Source organism: Paraphaeosphaeria sporulosa (assembly GCF_001642045.1).
Source record: "Paraphaeosphaeria sporulosa strain AP3s5-JAC2a unplaced genomic scaffold CC84scaffold_4, whole genome shotgun sequence".
In the NCBI taxonomy this organism is placed as follows: Eukaryota; Fungi; Ascomycota; class Dothideomycetes; order Pleosporales; family Didymosphaeriaceae; genus Paraphaeosphaeria; species Paraphaeosphaeria sporulosa.
The window spans coordinates 2,336,217-2,355,195 of NW_017253363.1; the positions used below are offsets into that span (position 1 = coordinate 2,336,217).

At 51.8% G+C, this 18,979-nt stretch overlaps 11 protein-coding genes across 11 annotated transcripts; 4 read left to right on the plus strand and 7 right to left on the minus strand.

Annotated features, from left to right (window-relative positions):
- Positions 1-47: 47 nt before the first annotated feature.
- On the minus strand, positions 48-840 carry CC84DRAFT_1117795 (uncharacterized protein; the record flags this gene model as incomplete). The annotated part of the gene is made up of 2 exons (XM_018175505.1): positions 403-840; positions 48-353 (listed from the first exon to the last, which is right to left on the minus strand). Coding segments are annotated over exons 1-2 (585 nt in total), but the record flags the coding sequence as incomplete, so codon positions are not given.
- Positions 841-1,003: 163 nt separating this feature from the next.
- Positions 1,004-1,823, minus strand: CC84DRAFT_1163602 (uncharacterized protein). Its single transcript, XM_018178302.1, has one exon. It carries the CDS (start codon positions 1,645-1,647, stop codon positions 1,228-1,230), a length of 420 nt encoding a protein of 139 aa, XP_018037810.1. The 5' UTR covers positions 1,648-1,823; the 3' UTR covers positions 1,004-1,227.
- Positions 1,824-2,083: 260 nt separating this feature from the next.
- Positions 2,084-2,828, minus strand: CC84DRAFT_1204929 (uncharacterized protein; the record flags this gene model as incomplete). The annotated part of the gene is made up of 2 exons (XM_018181940.1): positions 2,084-2,558; positions 2,725-2,828. The coding sequence occupies 2 exons, from the start codon at positions 2,826-2,828 to the stop codon at positions 2,084-2,086; spliced, it is 579 nt and encodes a 192-aa protein (XP_018037811.1).
- Positions 2,829-3,247: 419 nt separating this feature from the next.
- CC84DRAFT_657044 (uncharacterized protein) lies at positions 3,248-3,512 on the minus strand. Its single transcript, XM_018187036.1, has one exon. It carries the CDS (start codon positions 3,472-3,474, stop codon positions 3,280-3,282), a length of 195 nt encoding a protein of 64 aa, XP_018037812.1. The 5' UTR covers positions 3,475-3,512; the 3' UTR covers positions 3,248-3,279.
- A 343-nt stretch (positions 3,513-3,855) lies between these two features.
- On the plus strand, positions 3,856-4,249 carry CC84DRAFT_657054 (uncharacterized protein). Its single transcript, XM_018187037.1, has one exon. It carries the CDS (start codon positions 3,957-3,959, stop codon positions 4,221-4,223), a length of 267 nt encoding a protein of 88 aa, XP_018037813.1. The 5' UTR covers positions 3,856-3,956; the 3' UTR covers positions 4,224-4,249.
- A 25-nt stretch (positions 4,250-4,274) lies between these two features.
- CC84DRAFT_1216406 (Six-hairpin glycosidase) lies at positions 4,275-5,654 on the minus strand (the record flags this gene model as incomplete). The annotated part of the gene is made up of 4 exons (XM_018182798.1): positions 4,275-5,064; positions 5,111-5,119; positions 5,169-5,415; positions 5,468-5,654. 4 exons carry the CDS (start codon positions 5,652-5,654, stop codon positions 4,275-4,277), a joined length of 1,233 nt encoding a protein of 410 aa, XP_018037814.1.
- Positions 5,655-8,867: 3,213 nt separating this feature from the next.
- On the minus strand, positions 8,868-13,045 carry CC84DRAFT_1163606 (uncharacterized protein). The gene is made up of 2 exons (XM_018178303.1): positions 12,591-13,045; positions 8,868-12,540 (listed from the first exon to the last, which is right to left on the minus strand). The coding sequence occupies exons 1-2, from the start codon at positions 12,856-12,858 to the stop codon at positions 8,969-8,971; spliced, it is 3,840 nt and encodes a 1,279-aa protein (XP_018037815.1). The 5' UTR covers positions 12,859-13,045; the 3' UTR covers positions 8,868-8,968.
- Positions 13,046-13,609: 564 nt separating this feature from the next.
- CC84DRAFT_1071146 (4-hydroxybenzoate polyprenyl transferase) lies at positions 13,610-14,620 on the plus strand (the record flags this gene model as incomplete). Its single annotated transcript, XM_018173673.2, has 1 exon — positions 13,610-14,620. A coding segment is annotated over one exon (1,011 nt), but the record flags the coding sequence as incomplete, so codon positions are not given.
- Positions 14,621-15,270: 650 nt separating this feature from the next.
- Positions 15,271-16,804, plus strand: CC84DRAFT_657241 (uncharacterized protein). The gene is made up of 3 exons (XM_018187040.1): positions 15,271-15,538; positions 15,588-16,021; positions 16,107-16,804. The coding sequence occupies exons 1-3, from the start codon at positions 15,390-15,392 to the stop codon at positions 16,472-16,474; spliced, it is 951 nt and encodes a 316-aa protein (XP_018037817.1). The 5' UTR covers positions 15,271-15,389; the 3' UTR covers positions 16,475-16,804.
- A 220-nt stretch (positions 16,805-17,024) lies between these two features.
- Positions 17,025-17,641, plus strand: CC84DRAFT_1089620 (uncharacterized protein; the record flags this gene model as incomplete). The annotated part of the gene is made up of 2 exons (XM_018174317.1): positions 17,025-17,156; positions 17,249-17,641. The coding sequence occupies 2 exons, from the start codon at positions 17,025-17,027 to the stop codon at positions 17,639-17,641; spliced, it is 525 nt and encodes a 174-aa protein (XP_018037818.1).
- Positions 17,642-17,796: 155 nt separating this feature from the next.
- CC84DRAFT_657298 (60S ribosomal protein L31) lies at positions 17,797-18,871 on the minus strand. Its single transcript, XM_018187041.1, has 5 exons — positions 18,844-18,871; positions 18,653-18,788; positions 18,453-18,562; positions 18,256-18,330; positions 17,797-18,159 (listed from the first exon to the last, which is right to left on the minus strand). The coding sequence occupies exons 3-5, from the start codon at positions 18,558-18,560 to the stop codon at positions 17,953-17,955; spliced, it is 390 nt and encodes a 129-aa protein (XP_018037819.1). The 5' UTR covers positions 18,561-18,562; positions 18,653-18,788; positions 18,844-18,871; the 3' UTR covers positions 17,797-17,952.
- Between the last annotated feature and the right edge of the window lie 108 nt (positions 18,872-18,979).

Genomic DNA, 18,979 nt, shown 5'->3' on the forward strand with positions numbered 1-18,979 from the left:
GCGTCGGGGAAGTTCTCGAACCCTGCGCTCGCATCTTGACGAGGTTCCTGCCGCTGCTGATGATGCTGTTGCAAAGCCGACACGTCCGTGTATTCTATAAATAGCAGATCATAGTCCTCGTCATCGCTGCCATAGTGTTGCGACGCGTCTTGCTCCTCCATCGACGCGATCAACTCCTGCATCTCGCGCTCCTCCTGCGCGAGCACGTAGTCCGCTTCATCCATCTCCTGCGCCGGCAACGATGCAAGCTCCTCCATCTCCTCCTCGATTCTGTCGTCGTGGATTTGCGGCGCCTGACGCGCTTTCTCAGCCTCCCAGCGCTTCTGCTCGGAGATGTGGTCTAGACGTTGAATCTGGTCGTAATTAGCAAATGCACACCTGATCTCGCATTTTGACGCGTACTTGCTCGCCCCTCGAATCCCACTTCTTGTCGTCCCGGCCTTTTTGCACTCGCTTAAAAAACATGTCGCGTCTCCGCTTCGTCGCGGTATCACGCGTCTGGATGATCGGATTCGGCTTGTAGGACCGATGCGGCGCCGTGAGTTTCTGTGCGCTCTGCGCTGGGTCAGGCATGCTGAAATGGAACGGCCGCGGAGCCGCATTGGCGGAGCGCTCAGATAGTGGCGAGGGCCGCGGTGGCATGTAGTGATGTTGTGGGTAGAAGGTGCTGGTGGCGAGCATAGTGGTGATGTGTAGCCGCGATAAGGGTATGAGAGTATATGGTCAGTGGGCGAGACGATAATGTAGTGAATTGGTTGGGAGGGAAGGTGCAGTCGCGGTTTGTCGACGCGAGACGCGATCGCGCTTTCTTATCGATTAGCTTGTATTATATAATCGAGTCTACGACGTCATTGGTCCTCAGTGTGCACGTGCATTTCTACTACAACACATCTCATGCCGAGTCTGTGCCAGGCCGAGATATTAACGAAAAGGTATTTGGAAATAACATTCGTGTTCATGTATCATGCACGAAGAACTGAAGACTGCTCCCAGCTCCCCGTTTTGACAATGAGGGCCTACCTACAAGAAGTAGACGTTCTACCCAATGCATGGCATACAAGAGAGGATTGCCAACTAGATCGCCGCGATAGCCTTGAACTGGCGTTGACACTCCTCCAATGGATTGATCACATTCTTGATGAGGTCTGTTCGCCAGCCTTTGCTCAAGTCACGGCCTGGACTCGTGCCCTGGATGATTAGCACCAGGCAACCTTAGAAATGGATTTCTTACCACTGGAGATCAACCATCAGATCGAAAACCTGCTTTGTTGCTGCATCATCGCCAATGGACTGCTTTTTTCGCAATGCTTCGTCCTCGAGTCTCCTTCCGGAACACAAGCTTCTTCCAACTACGTCAGCGTAGGCATCGTCGCTCAAAGAGAAGCCTTGTTGGATCAAAGGTTCATCGTAGTTAAGATTGCCATCTTCGGCGTTCGGGAAGAAGAGCATATCATCCCTGCTCAACTCTGCTCGTAGCCATGGGGTTGACTGGAGATGTGCAACGGATGAAGCGATTGCAAGGGCTGTCGCATATTTCTGGCGTCTCGACAGCTTTTCAAGATGGTCTGGGGATAATATTTGATCTGGATTAAGTGATGCCTTTGGATTGCGCTCTCTTCTTGCGGTGAGTGGATGAAGATGGTACATTTCGTCGTCGTGCTCGATCACCTGCAATATCAGACTGTTTTCAGTATGGCCATGTTATGACAGACCATGGGTTATTTACACCCATGCAGTTCATACATTCGGAATCCCCGACATGCCGGCAAAGTTGAACGGATGAATCGAAATCAGGTTCTATCACAATTGCGGGAGTAGTCAATATGACGTTATTTGCAAGGCATACTTACTTGAGTCTCCCCCCAGTTGCAGACATGACCTTCATAATCTTAGGATAAGGTATTTACTAAGGACAAGAATTAAACTATCGTGTATATGCGGTCTCAACTCACAGGAACAGTATGCCGATTACTTGCCGCTGACCGCTGCCGGGTTGACGAGATACCGTTAACAGAATGCAAGGTGCAAGCCTTCAAGCAAGCGCAATTCCATGCCCGTTCAATCGCCTTGAGAACGCTGCTGATTATTTATGTGCTACGCTCAGGGCAGTCTCGATCGTGGAGATCTGTTTAAAGCTAGCAGGCTGAGAATTTTGTTTGTCAGGAATCTGACTGCTAGTAACGAGCAGCTTTTCCAGTCGTTCGTTGCATTCTTGGAGCTGCGCAAAAAGCCCCTCTCGTATCGTGTCTCTCAAGCTGAATTTGACTCGAAACATTTGATAGTCAAACGTAGCCTTGGTCACCACTGTCCTATCCAGCTTGCCGGGCGAGGGAGAGCGCTCATTTGTTCCGTAGGAAGGAGTAAGCTTACCCTGAATGACTTTGGGTTGAAAACACAGCTCGTTCTTTAATTCTTCCGCAGTCTCCTGCATCTGGGCGACAATCTCCATGTACGTTTTGAAGGACTCCTGTAGGCGCAACTTTAATCGTCCTTGCAGATCACTGTTTTTCCAGCTATCGCCATCTGGATCGTCCATCAATTGTTTTTGTGGAAATCCACTAACAATCAGTAGCCGTAGAAGCTGCGTCGTAGGATACAATTGAACTCACCACATCCTCAGCTTCTGTCACGACGGTTGCCAGCAAAGCCCTCAAATTTCGCTTGTAAATTATTTAATGATAGTTCACATCGCGTCGATATTTAGTGAACTCCTTGCGGACGCACCAAAAGTACCCGCCGACCTTTGCCACGTTTTGCCAGTGTTCGATGCTGGAGATGAGAAGAGGAAAGGCTCCAAGGAACACACCAGCGACCTCGAGACCGCTCATTTGAGTACATACGACGCTTTCAACAGCGCCTACATATGCATCAATGAAGAGAGATGTGGAACGTAGTTGACCAGCTGAGCATTCGGCTGAATTCTAGCAGGTGCACATGTGGCAATGTCCCCCCGCTTCCAGCAGCAGCCCCGAACAGTGCTTTGGACAAGGCGCTCCCTTGAAACCGTTACCGTTTCAACGATCAATTCGATATTGCTCATGTTGGAGAGCAATTCTCAAAACTGGTCATAGAAGATAGCCAGTGGCTTCAAATACGGTTAGGACGTGTCATCACTCTGCGTCGCCATTACCTTAGCTATGTCCAGGACCATCGTGATAAGCTAGAAGGTGATCCAACACGGTACGAATACTCTGAGGCGTACGTGACTCAATCTCACGTGTTGGAACAATAGCATCCGACGAAGCTGTTGGCGGAGACAGCTAGCCAGCCGTCGACTTATCATACAAAAGCTTCCACAATTAACCCTAGACAGATCACACATTCTATGCTCAGTACGAATATAGATTCAGACCCAGAGGACGATTCCAGATCGTACACTACCGTAGCTCGTTCTCTGGACAGAGTTCTAGAATCAGCAGTGACCCTAAAAGTACCGAAGCTCGAGGACTTCCACATCGGCTCTAGAAAAGACATCGAATATTCGTTTTGCCTTCGTGTCAAGAGGTTCAGGAATAACAAGCTCTGGCGGCGCCATGTCTTCGAGGATCTTCAATTGTATGTTCGCACCTGTCGCGAGTGCGATGCTCCATTGTTTGGCAACACCAACGAGTGGTCCATGCACGAAATGCAACACCGTCGCATGGACTTCAAGTGCAGTGTATGCTCAGACCGTAGCTTTACAGATGGCAGGAAGTCCTCTGGCCGTGATAAATACATCAAACATATACAACAAGAGCACTCTCGAGTTATTTGAAGCAGATGGGATTGATTTGTTGCTACAGAGTAGCCAGACATGTAAAAGCCGCTCTAGTCGAGCTTAAATAGCGAAAAAAGCAGTTGCAGAAGAAGCCTGTAAGCTCAGACCTTCCGTCAAACCGAAGCCTCCCATCAAGTTCAAAGATGCCGTGGGTCGAGATTTCTCGTTTCTATGGCACCTTTGTAGGACCTAGAATGTCATGGAAGAATTGATCAAGCAAGCTTTCCTACATGTCGAAATAATCGGACCACATGTACACGAGAGACATTATGACTTAGTCGACCCTGATGGTGAGATCATACTACCACAAGTTTGGAAGTCTATAATACAGTCTGGCTGGGCTGTTATCATGCGCATGTGGCCGGTGTCCGAGCCGCCTCCGCCTCCACCCCCAATGGAGCTCTCCCAAAAAACAAAGAAAAACCGAGGATCCAGAGCCCATCAGTTGAGAAAAAGAAGATCATAGTCTAATGGTCGGCCTTGAGCTGTAAACAAAGAGGGAGTCTACAGCAGTCTATTAACTCCCCTGTACCGCTACCGCCGCGATCAAGCTATCCATCGCAGAGCTCTGTGTTGACGCGTTTGCAGGACGTATGAAGGGCCCGGTCCAACTGACCGATAACTCGTTTTTCTCGTTCCGATCATTTTCCCAGATACTTTCCGCATTTCGCTTGAATAAGTCTCTATAAGCATCCCTTGGGCTTGCTTTGTACAGGACAAGCAAGTTCCTCACGAAGATGCCTTTGAACTGCGAGCCATCTGCGCCACAATTAGGCTCGCATGGATCTTCCAAAATGCCCTGCTTGGCACGGGTGGCGATGGCTGCAGTGGCAATGTTGTGGGCCAGGTCAATGTAGAACCTGTTGCGTGTTGCTTTGTTGAGCTCCACAAGGCCACCGAGAATGACACCTTGGTTGTATGTCCAAATCGTGCCTCCGTTGTTTTCACAAGTCTGTTGTAGCAGACCGTCGTTAATTGTGAAGTTGCTGGCAATCATACCAGTCCCTCGGAACCAGGATAATTGCTGCTTTGCGATGTCCAAGTACGTTGGGCCCCCGTATGGTCGCCTTGCGCGATTGGCGAGGGAGGCTGCGGTGCTGAAAAAGAGCTCGTTGGCGATGGCGTTTACGTACGTGTGATTTTTGTCCCACCATATTCCGCCAACGCCTCCGCTATTTTTACTGCAGTTAGTTTTTCCGAAGGCAGAATACATGTCTTCGAAAATTATCCTTGCTTGTCTGAGGTAACGGTAGTCGTGCGTCAGGTCATATGCAGCTATCCAACCAAGAGCCCACCATCCTTCGTCACTGGTACTTTATCAATTTTATGTCTGAAGTCGATTTCGATACATACTCATAGTAACTGAATCTGGGTCAGTAATGGCTTCCACGTCTTCTGATTCTTGACTTACTCGTTCAAGAAATTTTTTAAGGTCTTCCGGTGCGGTCGACCGTGATGCTGCAGATATGCTGGAGGAGGATAAGGCCACCGGTCACCGTAATATGTTTGTATCAGATATCGCTCATCCTCCATCCCCATCACTTTCGCCATCTCTGGGCTGTAATGAGGCGCTTTGACGAAAGTCTCCGAAATTACATCTTCGATCTGTTCTTTCATGTTGTTGTCTACGCTTGCCACACCAGCAACCACAGTGAGACCTGTCTTGTCCTAAGTACTCTCTACATGAATCATGGTCTAGCCAGGGCATACAATTGGCGCTATTCCACCACCCAGTACTTGGTATCCACAGACCATTTGAGTGATTATACCACTGCTGTAAAACATCGTAGGTAGCTACTAGATTAATCGTGCCCATGTCGCGGGATATGGCTGCGCCATTGCTGGTGGCGATGATCCCTGCTAAAGGAAGTAGATTGACAAAAGCTTGCGTGAGCATGTCGACAGGGGTTTGGTTTCGAGTTCTAAATTGATTTAACTGAAGATCTACCAAGACAGACTTTATAGCATCGGAAGCTTGCCTCGCATAATAATGATGACTGCAGGTATGCAAGTCATGGGCAACCACGCCGCATCACATGCTAGTAAGCTTGCCCCGCAATCGATACATTTTTCCTGTGGGCAAGTCGATTCTGGAAGGTGTGTTGACTATTGTAGTGGCCAGAAAACCATTCGGGTGTCGCGAATGTTGTGATCGTCGTGAATCCGACTTCAACACGTACGAAAGGTTCCGATGTTACCTTGGGGTACAGCTGGGCTAACTGCAATTCGGTAAGTTCGTGCTGCAGAGTTTCAGCCAACCAGCCTCATGTACCCGCCACTCTATTGGAAGTCTCTGGATGAGGGCTGATTCTGACCCTACAGGTGAAAACACATCTTGCCATAGCCGAACAAGTCCGGAACATGCAAAGCCGTAAGGCTAAGTGTCTGCAATGAAGCTGATGGCATAGAGGTAAGCCAAATGGTCTGTACGCTGCAACCGGATAAGAGATCACCTATCAGTTGTGCAATGCACCATAGGTACATCTATGTGGAACAGATCGCAAGTACATGGATTCTGGATCCAGTTGCAGCGAAGGGTACCCTGTCTTCCTGAAGACACTGTCGCATCAACGCATATTCGATAGAGATTTGCATCGCACATGCAAGTAAGCAAGTCTTCCGTCGATGTGACACCCGTCCGACCCCGCAACTGCCGAGCACGCGACCACTGCTTCAAGTGTAACGCGCCTAGATCTGGCCCCCACACAAGCGGATTGACCAGCCTAAGTGATGAACTTATCGCCGCCACGCCGTCTCCGTCCAGATCGAGATGAGGCATTTTTAAGCCGCAGCGACTCAACAACATCCAGGTCATAGCCTACTCGAGGAGACAAGTCAAGAGAACTGCACAATCCGAAACTATGATGGCAGAATCAAACGAGATTGAAGCCCCGTCGATTCGAATGGTCTACGGTTTTTTCATCACGTCTGAGATGGATCGGTAATGCAAGGGCAAAAGTATGCACATTGTCGGTGGTTCAGCTGGGCACGACTAATTCTATCTGTTGGCGTTCGTCTTGAGCATCTCTTCACAAGTCACCCGTCATACAACTTATTGATACGACGTGCATGTCACTAGAGCCCTCAAGTGAGGCTGTACATCAGTTTCAATGACGTAAAGAAAAATTTGAGGGACCTGGCAACATCCTCACACCACATTTCGTCACAATGGCAGAATCACTAAACCATCAGGAGGTCAAAAGCGATTTTGTCGGGTGATATTATATCATTGCGCAACAATGTTATCCAATCAAGCCATGTAAAAATGACTATCCGCTCTCGTTGACGCAACTCCTGCCAGAAAGCCCAATCAGCCGTAAACTATGCAACTGTATCGTCTATCCCAAAACCCTTTGTCATGATATCGTAAATAATGCCAAAATGCAAATTATGGCCTCGGCGTTCGTCTCAAAGTAGACCATCTTGCATCACACACTTAGTACACAGCGCCGCCGACGCTGGCGCCTCGGTTGCCAATGACGTCCATTGATGCAGGCCTGGATCTGCTTCGTGTGTCGCGGTTCGGTACGCTCATGGATGTGCGTCCGCGGCTTGCGCTGGCGCTTGTGCGGCCGGTTTGTGTAGTGCTAACTTTGCGGGGGGCTTCTCCCCAGGGGATACCGGCGACGCCTGACTTCTTGGAAAAGATGTTGCAACCCATGGTCGTGTGTGTGAGGTCGTTGATGGTGTAGTTGACGGTTGTCGTTTGCTCAAGCGTCTATGGTAGTTCGAGTCGATTGAGTTGTAATTGTAGAAGTTTGGTAGATGTGGTAGTTTGACTTGAGGTAGTGCGATAGTTGTTGATGGATGTTGTATGATGATAGAAGCCATGTGCAGGATTCGAGCTACTTAAGTACCCTTCCCTCCCATCCTCCGCTCTTTCGCGTGGCGGAGCATCCTTGGCCCATGCGCGCATTGCGTGTAATCCGGTGTATAGGTCCCAAGCACATGACATCGGCCAACGCAGGCTAGTACCTTAGCACCGATTTTGGTGGCACGACCAAGAACTGTTCACCATGATCTAGATCTCATGGCGGACTCTTCCAGCATTCCAAGTGGCTTGGGAGCGTGCATTAGCGGGGTTTTAGTGGAGGGCGGAGCAACTTGGCGCCAGCGGAGCGGAGGTCTTAGAGGGTGGAACATCACGTCACCGGTGGCATCGCCCCCCAACGGCGAAACCTGGGGAGAGTCTCGAGACACTGTCGCGTGAGGTGGGTAGAAGTGACGTGGGCCATGGATGGGGAGAGTCTCCTGCCCCACTGCCAAGCTGCCGCGTCGGAACGGCGTGCGATACTGACCTGCATACAGGGAAGTTTCCAGTTTTCACTATCTTTGTCTGCTTGGAAGGTATTATCGTTCCGCCCGTATTCGGAGACTTTCTTGGCGGTGAAGTAGTCGACTCCGCCTGCGCCACATTCACATGGCTGTTTGCGGCTCCCACAGACACCAGGAAGCGTGCCCAAGATACTTGAGTATTTGATCCAGCTGCATGGCGCAGCAAAAGAACCCATCGGCGGGAATTTGTCGTAGGACGAACGACGGACACTCGCGGCTGTCGGAATTGATCCTAGCACTTGAGGGACTGTTCTAGCTATTCGGTAGTCGTTAACTCTCTAGCTCCCGGCCTCTAACTATGTTACTATATCCATCACCCCATCTGATATTCATTGCCTAGCCATGAACGTCAAAACGATTTGGTGGATTCAAGTCCGGTCACCAGATTATATGTCCTTTGCGCCACTGTAGCCTGCTAGAATCCTATCAAATCAACAGCGTCTCCACAAACATGTCGAATGGCACGTGTAGATAATTTCATAAGGGATTGCAGCCTACTGCATGTTACAGACTGACGCAGTGACTCTTCTATACCAACCGCTTGGAGCCGGTAGTGACTCTCGTTACAAGCCCGGCGCATCCCGTCTTCGCAAACACCAGATATGACGCTTACGGTGGGGACGGACGGATACTGCAAATGATTGGTAATAGTTTCGTACATCCTTATTCAGCATGCGACCTAACTTATGGCAAGCACAAGGTATTCTTGTACTTTCTCGTTCAAGGCAGCAGGTCATTGTCGAAGCTCAATTCGCACACAGGGTATCTCCGTGACCAAGTTTCGTCTCATTAAATCTCCAGTACGAACATCGCGTCGAGGTCTTCGACCACACTGCAAGACGCGCACTCAACACATACGTCTACCGCACAACGCTCTCAGCCCGACTTGCGCGGCCTACCTCGCGGCCGTCCCCGTCCGCGCCCAGAGATAGTAGCCCTCGTGGGAACCAACGACGGCCGGCCTGGCGGCTTACCAACCGGCGTCTTCGGTGCAGGCGCTTTCGCCGGTATCTCATCTTCACTATCAGACTCCGACTCGGAAACATTAATGCTTTTGGACGGTTTCTTATTGATGGCAGTGAAGCTTGACGGGGGTGCTGTGACCGTCATTGTCGTGGTCGTCTTGGCCGCCCCACTGCCACTGCACTTGGATACGATCTTGATCTTCTTGCTCACCATCCCAGGTTTGGAGAAAATGGAGTTTGTGGATTGCAGAGGCGGTCCAGTAGCGGCAGGCGAAGGCTGGGCGCGCTCGTGGGCGAGAGGCTCATCTTCTGCGGCAAGGTTGTTGATGAATCCGGTGAGGAAGTCTCCGTCTGAGCCGCCGAAGAACTCGTCGGCGATTCCCATCTTCGCACGAAGGTTCTCTTGAGCTTCCCTCTCAGCAGCAGCGGCGCGCGCCTTCTCTTCTTCTGCCTTACGTTGCGCTTCGAAAGCCGTAGTGGTAGATTGTGCGAGTAGTAGAGCCTCACCAGTGTCGTCGTCTTCGTCGACACCATCCTTATCCTCATTCGCCCCAGTCTCGTCCGGAAGCGCACTTGTGCTCTTGCGTGGCCGACCGGGTCCAGGTGGGCGAACCTTGGCGGTTGGTTTTGACGGCATCGACTTGCGTCGCTCAGCCATTTGCTGGTTTCTGATCCGATTCCTCTCAATATTCTTCTCGCGATTCGGATTGACCAAACCATCCCTAAAGTCTTCAGGCAGCTCAGTAGGCAAGTCTTCCTCGCCTTCGTTCTTTCGTGCGAGCCAGCTGGACGCTCTACCACTCGTTCGACGAGTTCCTAGCGCACCGTATCCAGTCGTGAAATCCGCATCCTCTTCTTCAGAATCGATGGTGATTTCTTCGAAGCGTGATTTTCGTTGACCAGGGCGACCAGATTTGCCTGGCAAGTGGGCCTCTGGGTTACGTTTTCGCGTAGAATAAGTCTCATCATCATTAACACGAACACGAAATGTCTTCTGCGCCTTCTCCTTTTGCGCAGGGGTCACTGCAGGTTTCTTGACTGCCATTATGTCGGACTGGAGGATGTTCCCAGTTGTATTTTCTGCTTCCTCGGTAGATTCGCGGTCCTGTTCTGGTGCTGGACGCTCGAGCACTGGTCTGTTCCGTATTGCCTCAAGAAGGTCAGGGTCAAATCGCAATTTCACAACCTTAGACTTTCCTTGCATCCTAGCGGCCACAAGGACATATTGGTCTTTTCGCCTAGCTTCATCAAGCAGCTTTCGCTGTACTTCCTTCTGATACTGCTTGCCAGAAGTGCTCTTCGGCTCAAGGCGTTGCGATGTGTCATCAGTGCTTTTCTTTTGCTTCTTTTTCTTTTTCTTGCGGCTTGTTTTGACGTCTTCATCATCGTCGCGGTTGCGCTTTCCGAGACGCGGTATCTCTGCATTCGGGTCGGGATCTGGATGGACAGAACTTTCGTTGAAGGGATCGTCCATGGCTCGTGCTAAACCGCTATCGTTGGCTCCGTTCAAATGTCCTTCGATATCGTCGTTCTCGTTCACCGGTGAGTAGGCGATACCATTGCGATTCGGGTCGTGGTCAAGATCCACGTAACGATCATCAAATTCTGGATTCGCCAACTTTGCGCGCTCAGCGGCTGCGCGTCGGTTCTCCATGGCGACGTCCTCTTCACGAACCCAGTTCAAGTTCGAGACGCTAAAGTCTACAAGGCATTCCACTGATCGCGGATCCGCTACCATTCTCGTATCATGGCCTAACAAGGTCCCCTTGGGTTCGTACGAATTTTGTCGAGGATCGCTTCGACATTTCCCCGTGTTGCAAATGCGATTACAATGCGGACATTTCCAGGCGGGGTCTTCCATGACAGCCAATGGCATCGTGTCGTGGGCTCGGAACAGGGTGCCGTAGCAGTAGGCATAATCGCAATTGGTGCAGAAAGCCATTTTCCACTTGGGATGTCGATGCAGACAAACATGGCATGACTTGTATTTACTGAGCCACTGCTTGGGCTTCTTCTTCGCAGGTTTGGGGTAGCCATTCGCGTCAATCTGTGGCTCGTCTTCCTCCGATTCCCCGTTTTCACGATGAGGATTCTTTATATCCACAAAAGGCCGGATCTTGAGTTGCTCCTGACATACTTGAGCGAGTGTTTTCTTACTGAAATAATGCCTCTCTTCTTGTAGCGGCAGTGGCGTCTTCTCCGTAATGTGCCCTTCAATTTCGACTATCTGGGAGCGCCATTCCTCGTACCTGTGCATGAGATCTTTCCACTTCCACTGCTCAACCCAAGTATACCCTGACTGGCATCCGCAACCTCTACCCATACAATAACAGTCCATGCAAACATCGTACGGCTCCTCAATCTCTTCACTGTAAAAGTTTTTGCAAGATTTGCAAGTCAGAAATCGGTTGAAGATGTTGCACCTACAGTAAGCGCAAGTGACGTTGCCATCGAAAGGTAAGAGCTCGGGATGTTCACGGCCATGTTGCGCTTCAGGCGCAAACATTTCCGAAAGCAAGATGTTCTTATAGAGGTCAAACAACCTCTTGAAATCTCGTTGAACGTGCCGTATCTTGAGTGAGCGGCGAATGGTCTCTTCTTGTTCACCTACGAGTTCGCTTTGTGCCCGAGCAATCTTGATCAGGTTCGAGTATTTGAGGAGAGTGAAGTACACGATTGCCTTGTTCTTGTACTGTTCGTCCCGACATACAATGCGAGAGGCTGGTAGCGCTTCGTTCATGGCCAGTTCCAGGGTTTCGACGGTTGTTCGGTTCCAGGCTACTTTCATGGTACAAGTGCCCCGATTCCAGACCTGGTGAGGGGCCAGGGGCGGAATCAGAATGAAATCGCCAGTTCGCTGCTCCACCACGTACGTCTTGAAAGGTGCTTTTTTCCACGCGATAAGCTGTGCGAAGTGATTCTCTACTTCAATATCGTGTCCGAGTGTCGACTGCCAGTATTCAGAAACGAGATGCCGATCTTTTGATTCCGTCATAAACCACAAAGAAGAACCCGGTCGCTCGGGTTTGCCGTCTTCACCAATTGTCGTAGATGCGTGTACCATTATATTCTGGCCGAGAGACGCGCACATCTCTCGATGGGCGGGGGTGTAGGTCCCTTCGTGACCAATGTAGCACATAAGGTTCTCGGCGCGCATTTCTGATGGCAGGCTGCTCATCAGATCGCCTGCACGGCCAATACCTCGACCTTGGCGACCACTAGGCTCGTTGAGAGCTCCTGGCCCGCCTATTTCACCAGTGCTCTCGTTTAAGTAGAAAAGCCCTGGTGGAATATGTTCCTTCACCTTGTTTCGCCAAACGTCCGGGCAATCAATGTCCTTCAAATAAACACGCTGCCGTGTGTTGTCGCGATAACGCTCAGGGTCATCGAAGAACTGATCAGTAAGTCGACTCATGTTTTTGAGATAGTGCTTGATCGTAAGGGGTATATTCGACTTCGAGGTGAGGTTGCGCGCATTCTCAGCTGTGAGTGTTAGCATTGTCGTGTGATACCTGCAGTAAAGTTGAGCCTACCTTTATCGCCCATGTTGCCTCGAAGCCACGACGGCGTGAATGGCCATGGATCAAGCACCTGCTCGAAACCGTCGATAACAAGCGGTTTCCCGCCAATTATGACATGCAGCAGCACAAGCTTCTCGAACTGCTCCATACCATTCTTGGCGATCATCTCATAAGAGATGCGGTCCGCATACTGAAGGTTATCGGCCGTTTCGACAAAGGTGTGCACGTCGAAGTCTGGGGGTATAGGCTCAAAAGACGCCCGCGGTCTCGCGGCCGGCATGGTGGGCGTTATAGGTGCGCATGCACAGGCGGCGACCGAGTGCGGGGCTACGACGCGTCTTGCACATTCTCATGCAGCGCGTTCGTCGGTCGCGCGAGATGCGCAGCGTAGAGGTAGCGCCGGGGCGCTGCGGGGGAGCATTGAAAGAGAGACAGAAGGTATACGCTGGCACCAAAGCGACCTTATTGATAGTGCGTGCGTAGGCAAGTGCGTGCGACGTTGCGACCACGGCTTGGGCAAGGGCACGTGATCAGGCGAGAAAAACGCGCACGGACGACGCGACGTCCAGCCGTCCATCTCACCCCTGGCCATTCACCCGCCTTTCTCTCTCATTTCTACCCGGCCGAGAGGCGTTTGATCGAAAGATCTGAGGCTGTTCTCCCGACTGAATTTGGACATCTGAACTTCACCAAGAAAGGCCGATCGGGGCCGGTTTCGCCAGCAGGAAGCACTTGATACAAACGCCAAAATCCGTCACATGATGGCGTCGCTACGATCATCTCGGCTGCAAAGCCCGCCAAATTCTTTGCGAAGTCTACGGACCTCTTCGAGAGCACACTGGACGTCAGTCTACCCAGCATTCAGCACCCGGTCACGGCACAATGTCTCACATACCTCGTTGAAGACACGAGGACAGCCTGAACTCACATCGACAAACCTCTTTCACAGAATCAGCATTCCAAATTCGCACAAATTACGCCCAGCCTCATCCCGGATACAGTCCGCCAGCTTAGCAACTACGTCTCAAGAACCTCCCAGAGTGTGGCCAGAATACAAGCCACCGACAACTGGATTTCTTTCCTACCTCCCTCCATCCGCTGTTCCGTATGCAGAACTCATCCGACTTGACAAGCCTACCGGAACTTACTATCTGTTCTTCCCATGTCTTTTTAGCACACTCATTGCTGCCACCATGGCAGCTCCGATGGCAGCACCCTCAGCAGTCGCCGGCACGACCGCTCTGTTCTTCACCGGCGCACTCGTCATGCGCGGTGCAGGATGTACGATAAATGACCTTTGGGACCGGAATCTCGATCCACATGTTGAGCGCACGCGCCTACGGCCCATCGCTAGGAAAGCCATCAGCCCAGAAGCTGCTATCGTCTTTACAGGTGGTCAGCTTCTCACCGGATTAGGTGTCCTTCTCTCGCTTCCCTTCGAGTGCTTCTGGTATGCGACACCATCATTGCTATTAGTCGCTACATATCCTCTGGCGAAGCGGGTAACCAACTACCCGCAATTTGTCCTCGGCCTCACATTTTCCTGGGGTGCCATGATGGGCTTCCCTGCGCTGGGAGTTGATCTTCTTTCAAACCAAGCTGCGCTGACAGCCGCCGCGTGCCTTTATGCCAGCAACATCGCGTGGACCGTTCTGTACGATATGATCTACGCTCACATGGACATAAAAGATGACGCAAAAGCTGGCATTAAGAGCATTGCATTGAAGCATGAAAACGAAACGAAGGCTGTCCTAAGCGGTCTTGCCGTCGTGCAAATCGGCTTCTTAGCCGCCACGGGTGTCGCCGCAGGTATGGGGCCCGTCTTCTTTGCCGGTGCATGCGGCAGCGCCGCCGCCACGCTGGGCACTATGATCTGGCGAGTCCAACTCAAAGACGTAAAGGATTGCTGGTGGTGGTTCAAAAATGGCGCCTGGTTTACTGGAGGCGGAATCACGCTTGGCTTGACCGGCGAATACCTTGCGCAATACCTGGGCTGGTACGACGATGAGGAAAAGAACGGCGAAGAGAGCAGGGAGCAGTGAGATTACAAGTTGATCCTACGCTGAATGATTGCAGGCCGAATGACCGAGACGTCTCGGTGTATCAATTAGGATTCGCGCCCCATCATGCACCTGATGAGGCTAGGGTTGGCGCAAATTAACCGCGTCGCCATGTATAGAACACCACCCATGTATACCACCTACCGAATGCAATGTCCCTGCTGACGCCCAGAAGCAAAGCAGCATTCTCAGAAAAGAAAAAAAAGCAAATGACCACTTCACCACCATTATCTTGCCGCGCAATTAGTCTGTTGAAGCTTCCCACGAAGAAGCTACTATCGCGAACTAACACGGTCCGGCGTCGGTCCAGGCACACTTGCCGAACGCCTCATCGCTTACCCAGCCAGCCCTCTCGTGTCCAGAAAAGACAAACTGATTCAATATCGCCTATTTCAGCCAAGGATGACTCGCATCAATCAGCAACAATAATCTATTGGCTGAATCACGAGCCTCCAGATCCAAAGCAGCTGCCCACCATCTCGTCCACGCAAATGAGGGCGGGCGCCCCGTAAGGGGTCACAGTGATGCCTGATCATGGGCTTGAGATGGCTGACTCTCTTCACATGTACCTGCATTAGTGGCTATCGTGCTTCGGATATACATCCGCAGTCCCTTCCTCCAGGTCTATCGGCCGTAGAGCATTGCCCTGCAGATATATCGCAGCGTTGCACAGTCGCGAGAAGCACGTTCAGCTTGTTCGCAGTCGTTCCTTCATTTGCCTTTATCTGTCTATAATTCGTAATATACCACCATGCATCTGCAGAACACTCTTTACGTTGCTTTATCAAGCGCCTCGCTGGCCACCGCAGCATACACTCTCCAGGACAGCTGTATCGGTTCCTCCTTCCAGAACTGCTTCGACTTTTACTCGGGTGCTGATCCAACCAATGGATTTGTCCGGTGAGCAGCCCTCTTTCTTTTCATCTGAACCTTAGGCTCATCTCCATAGTTACCAGAACCAAACCGAAGCCCTCGCCCAAGGTCTTTACCAGGTGTCTGGTAACAACGTCTACCTCAATGTAGACAGCAAGAACGCCGCACCCAACGGCCGCGCCAGTCTACGACTGGAGAGCAAGAAGATGTACAATCGCGGACTCTTCATCCTGGACGTAATGCACATGCCCGCCAGCACCTGCGGCAGCTGGCCAAGCTTCTGGTCCTTCGGCCCGGAGAAGACGTGGCCGGCTAATGGAGAAATCGACATCATCGAAGGCATCCATGATTCCACGAGAAACGCAATGTCCCTGCACACCTCGGACGGGTGCACTATTACTGGAACTGGTTCCACAGGCACCGTCAAGACGAAGAACTGTTACATCAACGCTGCGGGCCAGACGAGCAATGCCGGGTGCGGTGTCGACGACAAATCAGCATCTTCTTTCGGTGCGTCACGTCCCCTCGAGGCTAAGCGGTGCATGCAACCAAGCCATGCACACTGTTATTAAAGCACTTCCTAACACACATCCAGGCACACCCCTCAACCCGAAATTCGGCGGCATCTACGCGATGCAGTGGACCTCCACCGGCATTAAGATATGGTTCTTCCCGCGCGACTCGATCCCGTACAACATGTATGGCAACAACCCAGACCCCTCGCTCTGGGGCACGCCGAGCGCAAACTTCGCCGGCAGCGGCTGCGACTTCAACAAGCACTTTATTAATCACAAGCTCGTCATTGACACTACCTTCTGCGGCGACTGGGGCAACGCGGTCTGGGCGAGCAACCCCGTATGCAGCAAGAAGGCCGCGACGTGCAACGAGTATGTGGCGAACAATCCAAGTGCTTTTGCGGAAAGCTACTGGCGGATTAATTATTTGAAAGTGTTTAAAGAGTAAATGAGGTCTTGTAAGTGGGAGGATTGAATTATACCCGGTAGCAGAAGATAATAGATACCATGCGTACCTGATTGGAGTTGCGTTGCGCATCCCCGAGCGATCGCCGCTGCTTTGTAATCTCCCCGCGGCTTACCTACTTCACTACCCTCCTTCCCGCGCTGCATACTGAATCGAGCTGGAGCAGCACTTGAGGTATTAACTCATCCGCGCGTACTGCGTTGAGCATGCGCCCCTTGAAGTGCTTTACAAATGCTAGCTCAGATTCGGGCGTGGGGTGTGTTCGGTCCGAACGGCGCAGCGTAGATAGTGCAACCACCCAGCGCAGCCCCCACTGCATCGGGGACGGTGATTGGCATGTTCGCGTACTCTGCTACAGAAGCTCTGTATGCAAGCATGCTCCTCAGGTTGAGTCTTGCTGTATAAAAAGAGGCGCAAGGCTGCTCCTGTAAAAGCTACCAGCATACGCTTGACTCTGCACGACTCCACGAGCACACAATCTCCTCTGTCTAGCCCATCACCAATACTTAACTCTACTGTGCTATCTCCTCGAATGGCCGCTACTAAATCCACGCCCGACATACATCCCTCTGCCTTCCCCCTCGCCGGCCTCGCCCGCGACGGCTGGTCCACAGAGACAGAAGCCACGGCAACCTGTTTCTGCGGCGCCGTCCAGCTGCGCGTCGTACGTTTCCCCTCTCCTTCACCATTGTCACCACGTCGTCCCGCTTTCCACTCCCCGCCACATTCATAGCACCGATACTGACCCCCAAACAGCCCCTCACCGCCCCCGGCCTCGTCGACACCTTCATCTGCAACTGCCCCGACTGTCACAAGATCACCGCCTCGATGTTCGCCTCCAACTTCACGGTCCTCGACACGCACACGTCTTTCATCCGAGGCGAAGCCAACCTTACTGCGTTTGGGCAATCAGACACTATCGGCCGGGGCCATCTGATGACGAATTACTTTTGTAGAACTTGTGGCACGTTGATGTATAGGGTAGGAGGCGGGTTTCCTGGTATGAAGATCCCGCGGATTGGCACTGTGGATGATTTCAGGGTTATGGAGGGTGCGTTGAGGCCCAGGAGGGAGCAGTTTACGAAGTATAGGGTAGGGTGGTTGGAGGAGGTTGAGGATACGGTGAAGAGTGAGGGAATGGGGGAATGAGGAGCCAGAGCATGGTGGCGTAAATAACGGCTAGTGACATGAAGATAGCTTCTGAAGGTAGCATATATAAAGAATGGACAAATGCCTCGACACTGAAAAAATACGATACACTAGCAAGTTCAGCTTCACAAAATCACGGCGATGGGCAGACCTTAACACGGCGGGTATGAACCTTCATTGGATATCATTCAAGCTTTTCGCTTGTCGTACGGATGGGAAAATAGCTACTCAGCACCCGCCGGAACGCCATCCTTTTATGCAATCCATGCCTCGTCACGGTCGTCCTCCACGCTCACTCAGTCGAGACGAATTTACGCGTCCTCGACGACGGTGGTCTGTAGGCCCTTGGGGTCCTTGACGTTGACGGCCTGGACGTAAGAGTAGAGCTTCTCCTTGGCGCCCTCCTCGTCGTTACGCTTACGCGAGATGCGCACGCGCAGGCGGAACGGGACACCCTTGATGCCGGACTCCCACACCTTCTTGTTGAGCTGGGGGTCTAGGCGGACGTCCTTGGTGCCCTGCGATACTTGTTAGCTCATTGCACCCGACAGTGCGAGCTTGGGAGGCAATGCGCGTGACAGCACTCATCGCAACCCAAAAGATGTCCCACGTACCATGGCCTTCTCGGCGAAAGCGCGGATCTCCTTGATAGCCCTGGGGGCCCTCTTCTTGAAGGAAACACCATGAACCTGTTACCGACCCATGTATTAGCCTCCGTTGTACATCTCGAACAGTCTTCCGCCCTACCCACGCGCTCCTTGTACAGAGCGCGCGGTATTCGGTGGACTTCACAAAACTGGTCTCAACGTACGCGCTTGTGCATGTGGATGGTGTATTCGCGTGCGACGACATCAGCGATGGCGCTGCGCTGGGTCTTGCCGGCGGGCTTCTTGCCGCTGTTCTTGGCTGCGGTGGACATCTCTGTGGTTGGAGGTGGTTAGCAGGGCCCGATGGTAGAAGTGGCGCAATTGAGCTTGATGCGCAGTGTGCGAGAAGAGAGAAGGGTCTTACTGAGAAATTCCGCTGCGTTGTTAGTGGTGGTGAGGACGACGGGCGGCTTGGTGCTGAAGTTCGGGAAGCGAAGCAACGATTTTCGCGGCGTGTGGGAATTTCGGTTTGCCAAGCCACCAACTAGCCGAGCGCTTACCTAAGTCAGTTAACTTCCAGAGTCGGGAAATGGCCTGTTGAGAATGTGGAGTTACATGGGCATTTAATGTAAATTCTAAGCATACAATTTGTGCTGCTACGATCTCTCACTCATGTCTGCGGCATCCCTGTTCTTTGCATGTCGTATGTAAAATGGTCCGATGCCACTACGCCGTCCAAGAATGCTTTTGG